This window comes from Balearica regulorum, chromosome 1 (assembly GCF_011004875.1).
Source record: "Balearica regulorum gibbericeps isolate bBalReg1 chromosome 1, bBalReg1.pri, whole genome shotgun sequence".
NCBI classification, from domain to species: domain Eukaryota; kingdom Metazoa; phylum Chordata; class Aves; order Gruiformes; family Gruidae; genus Balearica; species Balearica regulorum.
In genome coordinates, this window is record NC_046184.1 from 76,256,042 (window position 1) to 76,265,828 (window position 9,787).

Below are 9,787 nucleotides of genomic sequence, written 5' to 3' on the forward strand. Positions count from 1 at the left end.
GGCCAGAAAGGCCCACAGGCCATCAGTTAGGATACTCACCTGAAATGTGACCAGCTCAGGGTGCAGATTTACCGTACCAACTGATGGACTGAGCTGAACAGCTGCCAAAGGGGGTAGCCCTCTACACCACCCCAGTACCAGCACTCAGGAGACAACATAATGAACTACTTCAGGAAGCAAAGCTGGCAAAATGCTAGTCAGCCCTCTGAAATGGCTTGCTGGGGGTCAGGTTATCTTTATGATCAATACACTGTTACATTGTTGAGGATAAAACTAATATTTGCCTCAATCTCGATTTGGAGGAATGATAAAATACTTCAACATGCTTGTTCCATTCTTCGTTTTTATCATCTTCGATGCAGAAACAGACTTACCAACAAATGTACAGTAACACAACAAGCAGGTAATGGGTGCAGGGTACAAGTTCTGCTGAGCCCTACCTATTTACCTAATTCCCAAGCAGCTATCAGATACATCAAAGCCAATACAAACATTAAAAAGGTCTGAATCAGCAGTTGAGAGAAGAATAGGTTTTTCTTTCTGAGCAGGTATCTGAACAAACAAAAACATTAAAAGATGCAATTTTTACTATAAAAATACACAAACTACTTACCGAATGAAACTCAAGTGAACACCAAGTGATCTATGGGTCCCTGAACAATCAATACAGAGAAAAACTCCATATGTTATGCTTGCCCAGCTAGGGTTCTTTGCTCCGCAGTCAAAACACACCTTAAAGAAAATAAAGATCAGTAACAGTACTTGAGCACAACCACATCTTACAGTTGTGTTATAGGTCATGCTAACACCCTTGCAGTAATTGAACTTAATTAACTCATCCTTACAGCATCTGATTACATGACAAATTCATATTTTCCTAATTTTATGAATATAAAGAGGAGTTACACAATCGGCCCACGAGAGGACTACATACTTTCCAGTTTTCCAACTATAACCAGTGTACACAGGGACCACTGGTTGAGAAACTGTGTCAGAGAACCCACATCAGCCTAGTTCAAACACACATTTAACACAGTACTTCCAGCACTACTGAAATACCAAAGCATTTAAGAAATATTTCTACAAGGGCAGACTCTCTTCATGATGCATCACTGAGCCTTCTCTTCCCACACATGACTGCAGCTATCAGCAGCACTAATGACATCATTATCTACTTTCCTATATAGAATCCTTGGCCCTTACAGCAAGCCACTGAAATCCAGCTGTATGAAGAAAGCACGCTGTGTACTGCTTAGCCAAGCGCTCTCTGCCAGACACGACTATTTGTATGATGTATCACATGTATTACTACATCAACCTTTTGACTATCCATACTAAACTGGTTAAAAAGCAAACATGTCCACAATTACTGCATAGACAAAACCATTAATTTCTTATCCTCTGCCACCACATTAGATTCCTAACATTCAGCCAAAACTACAAGAGCTATATGTGTCTACATCTCATATGCTTTGCAGGTCTGCAGACTACAACTTTCAAGTCCTGTTTCAATTATTCTGAATTTTGTGCTTCTTTGGCCAAGGAAAACAAAAAGAAAAAGTTTATCTGATACAAATCAATTTTCAAACGCAAGGAAGAACACAAATTTAAATAGAAACAGCTATTCCTGGTATATCTATTCCTGTAGGAAAGCACTTCATTATCTGATCAATGCTTTTTCAGTGGGATTTACAAAGGCTGCGAAGATGGTCTTCTACTGTAAAAGCATCCATCTATAAGCATACTCAGTGGCATCTACTAAGAAATTACTCCACAGAGAGACAAGCTTTTACATTCAAATCAACAGAGTTTCAATCTGCAACTTTATCCTTTAACATCCTATAAATCTAATGCATACTCAGATAGCAAGTTCGAGCTATACACAGGAAGAAAAAGAAAAAATAGTTGCTTCCAAGTCAGCTGGGGACATACTGACTCCTTATCAGGCTGGAAAAATAAAAGGTTAAGAAATCTCCTTGCTAGAAGGTCCATTCATCCAACTAAATAGAGATTTTTGTCTCTATTTTTTTGTACATATCCAGTCAAACAAGACCTGAGTTTGCACTCAAGTCAGCTCACCTATTATCCACCCAAATTAATTTCAAGTACATATGCCCAGGAGCAGTTTGAGGCTAAACTTGTTTTAGTGTGGGTCTATTTAAGCTTGTACAGCCCAAATTTATCAGGTACAAGCAAAGTTCACCAGCAGATCCAGCATTTGCTCTTCGACATAGGAACATTTTAAGTCTGAGCTTCAGTCAGGCTCATGACCAGTAACACAAACAGAAAGCACAGAGGTCACAGTTTCTGCGTGTGCAAGTCCCCTCTTTCTCTCTCAACGGAGACTTAACGTTTATTAAGTCATTTATGTATCCCACTATTGTATATGGAAATGGGGTCATTCACTGACGTACAGCAGAAAGAAGAAATAAGACAAAGCTCCACAGAATGAGTGACAAAAGGAAGGGTTAGAGGGAGGCCCTCAAACAAGCACAAATGGAAAAATGATAAGCAGGGAGTTAGGAAAAAAGGAGTAACTTCATATATACCATATTCTACGAAAACATACAGCCTTAGTCGTCAGAACTCATCATATTTTTCCCAATTCTCTCCATTCTTCAAAGTAGTTCCTTAAAAAACATAAGCCTTGTCTTCATTTTAAATTGGCTATTTTCAGGCTTTTTCTTACATGGCCAAAAAGAGGATGGAGACAACAAAGCAGGGGAGGATTCTGCTTGAAACCAAAGCTAACAGAACAGCCGTGGTATCACTTCTAATACAGGAGAGCAAAGCAGACTTACATGCCTAAGTCTTGTGGAAATTCCCTGGAGCACAAATGGGAAATGAGAATCTTGAGTATCAGTGGGTGGTTAAAAAAACCAAAATTCCCATGTTTTAAAAAGGTCAGTTATAAACATCCCTAAAGATTCTCTTCCCCTCCCCGGCACAATTATAAGCACTTAATTTCACCATCTTAAAAGTCAACTGGCTAGCTGCCACAAAGCAGTATAGCTCAATATCTTCACTCACACAGGACTCTCCATCAGCTGTTTACCAGACACCTGTGAAAATTATATATACAAAAACCTGTATTTAGGATTGTGATGCAAGTAGGAACATCTCATTTTCTTGTGAAAGTAATGTAAGAACTGCTACTTCCATCATGTTATGCAACAGAAATAGAAGCATGTTTCATTAATGTTTAGACTCATTTTGCTTAATTTTCTCAATTTTTGAAGTGCTTCCCACCACATACATTTTAACAAGAATCAGGGAAGAAAAATCAAAATCAACTTCAGAGCCACCCTGTGACACTGTTTCCATTTCAAAAACAGATAAAGTATTATTTTCTGTACTGATTTAGGTACAACTAAAGTATCAAAATTATTCTTTTAAAAAAATCAATTTGAAGGATATGCTTAAATAATCTATTGCTTTTAAAATACACTTGCATTCTTTTTGCGTATTGTGTTAAAGCATTTCAGGACAGTGTAGACTCAGTAGTGGTCACTTTGGAAAAAAAAAACAAAAAACAGCAAAAGTCCTAATCGACATGTTTGTACCAGGGCAAACACAAAGATTTGGGCATAATCCACAGCAAGCAGTCATTAAATCATACAACATCCACCTTGCACAAGATTCCTATGTTAATTAAAAAAATATGGAATATATACTGTTATTGGATATGCAAATGTAATAGCATATAGCCTATAGAAATGTTAGTTTTGGCACTTCAGAAGAGGTGAGCAGGTTCAGCAAGCTCACTTACTCCTGAGGTCATGGTTACATAGGCACTTTCAACTTCTCATGCAGCAGGGCTACTGCCATGGTAGCCCTGTCTAGCGTGCAAGGCTACCATACAGCTGCACCAGCACTAAACCAGCTAGAACTCAGAAAAGCAGTTTCACACTTCATAGAATCACAGAATGGTTTGGGTTGGAAGGAACCCTAATGATCATCTAGTTCCAACCCCCCTGCCATGGGCAGGCACACCCTCCACTAGACCAGGTTGCCCAAAGCCCCATCCAGCCTGGCCTTGAACACTTCCAGGGAGGGGGCAGCCACTTCTCTGGGCAACCTGTTCCAGTGCCTCAACACCCTCATAGTGAAGAATTTCTTCCTAATATCTAATCTAAACCTACCCTCTTCTAGTTTAAAGCCACTTGGTCGAAGGTGATCTAAATCCAAGCAGCTACTCTCTTAGTTACCAGCCACTGTATCCAGATATGCTTTCCTTCTTCTCTTGCATCAGCAATAATAATCACACTTGTGATTATGATTCCTACTGGAAGCCAGCACTGCACTGCTTTGACTCTGAGCAAAGGTAGGTCCAACTCACATCACAGCCACATGACCAGTAATGCCAATATAAGGGAGGGAACGGGAGTGTTTGCCACAGGAAGACAACAGGACTGCCTGTTTTGGAAGTGTCACAGTCTTAAAATGACTTCAGCGAGATATGACATACTACTACACTCTACTCTGGGGCAACTCTCCCCCCCCCCAACAGACAGACAAACCACACCCATAACACACACTGTTACAACAAAACTGAACTGATAAACCACCACCACAACATGCACACTTAGTTTTCAGCCAGTTCAGATTCTTGATCTGGGTGTCCAAGCAGATATGTGACTACTATCATCAACACAAGGAAAAAAAATAAAAAGAACCAGAGAGAAGGGAATGAAAAACTACCACTTTCAGCAGAATAGATTTATGCACCGCACAGCCTCAAAGTGCAAGTCTTCAAAACAGGTGAGCTTTACAGACACTCAAGTTAACAATACCAGATAGATTAAGGACTGTGAACGTTTTTGTATGTACAAAATACATCCTACTGAATAATTGTAACGTGCTTGTTAAACGTCATCAGGCAGCTCTATATGATGTAATACCCAAAGACACTACAAGAACTGGGAAAAAAGCTGTTTCTCATGCTATACAAAGTAAAGGAAACTAAGATCAAATTTCAGATATGTTAATTTCAAGACAATTAGTCAAATATCAGTTTAAACACACTATAATCCACAAATTAAACTGCACATTTATTTGAGAATTATTTTCCTAAGTTCATGTGCCCTACGAATTACTGCAGAGCACCTAACACGGTGTAAATGTATACACATGCTTACAGAAAGCAGTCAGTAAGCCCAGCTGCTGCATTGAAGAGATACCAGTTCTTCCCAAAATGTATATATAAACACAATGAAAGCACGTTACTAAGCTTTTAATACAGAACCTTTCCAATATTTGCACTTTCCCACGTCTGTCTTTCCAAGCAGAAAAGCCCTATAAATAAAAGGAGCAGACTGTATAAGAACCACACAAGAGAAAGGAAACAAAACAAGACACAATCTAACATGAGAGGATAACCTGATGGCAGCAACAACTTCTACTGAAGAAGACTGGTCCAATACACAGGCATAGGAGACTTGTGAGATCTAAGCAGCTGACGCTTCCCGCTCTCTTTTCTTTCTGTCTTTACAGGTCAACAAGACCGGGCTTCGTTGCAGTGTTACTATGAGTTCTCTGCATCTGAGCTACTTCTTTCAAACTGACCTAGTCTGAATGAGAGCACATGCTGTACCCATACTGCTTTGTCAACATTGGCACTAAATTTCTATGTAGCACCTGACGTGACTGCAAGGAGAGACAGGTATGCCTGAGCAACCACAGGCACCACAACCACCTTATTAAGTCTAGCACAGTAACAACGAGTTCAGAACTGTTGGAGGCACTCCATCCTCAGGTTTGCCATCCTCACCAGCTGTGGGCAGTAGCTTCCAATTCTCCTGTGATCCCAATACAGAAAAAGCATCACAACAGCGTTACAGAACTACTCAATCTCTTAAACATGGTGCCAGCGAATTCCAGGAGCCTGAAAAAGATCTTCTCTCTGACTCTCCCTGTTGTGACTAGGATCTTTCCTTGATGAACTTTTTACCCCATTGCAAAAGCAAGTTTTAGGAACGCTTGTGTTAGAAGCTAGCTGGCGAGTGTTCATCTTTGAGCTACGCTTTCTGAGAAATCAGATGTGTGTCCATTGCCCATACAGTCTTCATGATTTGTATTCAAAGCATGGAAATCAGTTTTGGACTGAAGACAGACCTCCAGACTCATGCTCCCAGAAAACAAAACCACGGTGTTTCCTCACAATTGTTTCCTACTGTATTTTTCAGATACATTCATCATGCCAATACAAGGGAGCGGACGGCACCAAAAAGCAGCACAGGAGCACACAGCTGCTGAAGGTAGTTCTGCCGCCCAACACCATGTCACCTTGCAGCCTGAGGCACCTTTCCCAGTTCACTGCCAGCCACCACACGCCTTCACACGTAACGGATACTAAAAAAAAACAACAGGGCTGTACAACTCTGACAAATTAAAATCGCCACGAGTCCAACGTGATGAGAAAACACAAACTTTATTGCGACAGAAGCAGCTGTGCCATAACGGGCTTTGCTACTTTGATTTTTAAAAAAAAAAAAAAAAAAAGAAAAGAAAGAAGAATGAAAGAAAAACACTACGTTGTGGCTGGTTTGGAGCTTGCTTTTTATTTTTAGCTGAGGTGACGCTCCTTCCAGCAATCTTTAGACACCAGGTACCCGAGAGGAGCTGCGCTTCCGTAACTAAAGGCTTCACCCAAAACGCCCGGGGCACCCCGCCGGCGGATCGCCCGCCGGGCCGGCCGGAGGGCAGGCTGAGCTGCCCAGCCGATGCCGAGAACAGCTACCCCCCTTCCGGGACGGCCGCCCCCGGGTGCCGCTGCCCGCCCGACCCTTCCCTCCTCTCACAGGGGCCCCCCGGCAGTGGGCAGCCGGGCCGGGGCTGCGGGGGCTCGGCGGGGCGTGGCGGGCCGCGGGCACTCCCCCTCCCCCGCGGCAGTGCGACGTGTCACAACGGCGGAGCGCAACCGCTGCCTTCCCCCCCCCCCCCCACCCCCCCGGCCCGGCGCCCTTACCTTGTTGGTGGGGACGGAGCGGAGCCGCTTGAAGATGGCGGCAATATCCTGCTTGCTGGGCTCGCACATAGCGCCGGGCGGCAGGTGGGAGCGAGGCGGGAGGGCTGCGAAGGAGAGCCGGTGCCGCTGCTGCCGCCGCCCGCTCGCACCGCCGGGACGCCCCACGCCGCGCGGGACGCTCCGCTCCGCCCCGCCCGGGAGGTGGCCACGCAGCGCGCGCGCCCTGAGCCCAGCGGGGCGCGGCCTGCGATCGCCGGCGTGGCGCGAGGGAACGACTCTCCCCCGCCCGCCGTCTCCCGGTTGCCCTGGAGACGAGCGGCTCTGCTGCGTCAGCGCCTTCCGTTGGATACGCTAACCGTCACGGGAGGGGGAAACCGGCCGAGCCGGGTGCCTGCGGCGGGAGAGGGGGGTGAGGCGGCCGGCTCGGGGCGGTGGGTGTTTCGCCATGAGAAGTCTCAGGCAAGGGCGGTGGAGGGGAGGGCATACCGCGGCGGCGACGGGGAGTGTGGGGCCCGGGAAGAAAAACGGCGGAAGAACACCAGCACCTGCTGCGTTCACTGAATAGACTTGTTTCTGCTTTTGGGCTCAACAAGTAGGTTTCAAGCATTCTTTTTACAAATTTTTCTTAAAACTATCGTTCCCTCTGCTTACATTAAAATACGTAGCAGGGGACAAATGAGTTATTGCCAAACCAGCAGAACAAAAAGATGACAGGTGTTAATTGCTTTTGAAAGCAGCATGTTCAGATCATAAATCTGAAGTCATAAAACCTCTTAGAACAGGGAAGAGAACCATAGAAATACAGTCAGGAACTGTGTAACTTGCTGGCTTCCCTACTTCAAAAACCCTGCACTGAATTTGGTTGCACACAGCAAGCTTCTGTCACAGCTGTCTGCCTCACACTCCGCCTTACAGGAGGGTTATTCGCTTGGGGCATGAGGCTCAGCAAAGGCAGAGATGCCAGAATACCGAACGCTTTTGCTGGAACATGGACCAGGATGCTGCAGAGGTCCTGCAGGAGCCACCCCAGGTCCCTCATAGCCAGCACTGAACTAAAGGTACTAAGTCGTTAAGGATGGCCCTTGCAAAACAGAACAAAGGTAACTTTGTGGCTCTACCAAACTCAGCTCAGCAGTGGTAAGGTGATCCATAACAGGATCTTCAGAGCACGGCATCTTAGCACTCTTCATCAGAGACCATCGAGGCTCCCCAGGCTGTATCCCCTTCTCCCTTACTCTTCTGACATAGACAGGTAAGACTGCATAGTTATCTGTATGTGGAACAACCAGAGTTAAGACAAATTTCTATAATTCTATCATTTTCTTTCAGAAAAGTCTAGTTTGAAAGGCACCTCTAGAGAGGTACTTTTGGCCCCTCGGCCTCAACCCTGCATCACCTTCATGCCTCAAGTAGAGGAGGTTCACCGACTCCCAGAGAAGCTAACAACCCCCTCTTCTTACCGGTCAGTGGCAAAGTTGTTCAAGGTGATGAGACCTGTTACTGCCTCAGTTCTGGCCACACTGCATGAGACAGTCACGCGGTGAGCAGAGTCTTGAGTGCTGGTTCAGGGATTTCTGCTGGAGCACATGCTGTGTGCTGTCCCCATGCTGGGCCCTTAGCACTGCAACAGGCTGCTGTGACCCTGTTGTGACTTTCTGATCACTAGGAGTCAGTCACTAGTTATCCTGATGGGCAGCTCAACGCATGAACATTTTACTCTTCTTATCAGAGTGTGGATATTTGCTGGCAGCAGACCAGCAACCTCTTTACTCCAGATTAACTTTGTTCAGTCTGGCACTATCACAGGTAGGGGGCCTGATCAAAGTATAGGATAGCTGTCCAAAAAATCCATCTGTGTGCACATAAACATGTAACATAGGGACGAAACTTGGAACGTCTGAGCCTGTAGAGGCATAAGTTATTGCCTATTTCATATCAACAAATATAATCACCCTCCTTCACAATCACTTGGGATCAAGAATGCCTAGGAAGAGACCTCCCTTTACAAGTGAAGTTTATGTTTAAGGAAGACATTGTCCATGTGGTTGTAGGTGCTCCCTACAGCACACTCCCTTCCAGCGATACTTGCTAAATCCCATCTGGCTGCATGATGATTGCTATCCCAGCCTACAGCCACTGGCCTTATGGGGAGAAAGAACTGCCAAATTTCCACAAAGTAAAAAGAGTCAGCTTTATAAGTACTATTAAGAAAAATAAAAAAAAGCAGGAGGGGTACAATTGTGCCAGGTGATTGGAAAAATTAACATCAGAAAAACAGGGTCATCCTGAAGATTGATCTGTCTGGCATGATCCTAGAAAAGGAAGAGCTTTATTGTCCCATACTTTCCCCAGTTGCACTGCTGCCTCCCCAAGCAAAGGCACACAGAGGCAGCTAGCTCCTGCCCACTGCAGCAGCCTGGAAGATGCAAAGCATATCTTTGGCCAGTAACACCATAGGGGTGCTGGTTCTTCTGTCTTCTGCTGGCCTCCTGTTTCAGGAAGTGCTACCTCTCTGCCCCTGAATTGGGATGTCAAAAAAACCTGCTAGCTGTTCAGAGCCACCTTGCACACACAGCTCACGAGTCTCCATCCAGGAAGTAAGAAGTGTATCAGCCCTTGACAGTGTTCAGAAACACACTGCACGTTCCCTCCCTGGTCTCACACAGCGCCTCTATCCTAAGGCCGTACTTTGCAATTCAACCCTGTGGATGTGCACACTAGACAGATTCCTGTTGCAGACTGCAAGCTCAGCTGATTGCTAGGAGATGAATTCTAGATGAGACGGAAGAAAAGCATTTAGCACATGCTTATGAACCTGAG

General features: G+C 44.9%; 1 protein-coding gene across 1 annotated transcript in view; it reads right to left on the minus strand.

Annotated features, from left to right (window-relative positions):
- The window catches only part of ARFGAP3 (ARF GTPase activating protein 3), a 39,932-nt gene extending 32,699 nt beyond the window's left edge, over window positions 1-7,233 (minus strand). The window contains exons 1-2 of the mRNA XM_075759545.1: window positions 6,968-7,233; window positions 614-732 (exon numbers count right to left, since the gene is read on the minus strand). Coding sequence (XP_075615660.1) covers window positions 614-732; window positions 6,968-7,036 — 188 coding nt within the window. The 5' untranslated portion in view covers window positions 7,037-7,233. The remainder of the gene's footprint in view (window positions 1-613; window positions 733-6,967) is intronic.
- Between the last annotated feature and the right edge of the window lie 2,554 nt (window positions 7,234-9,787).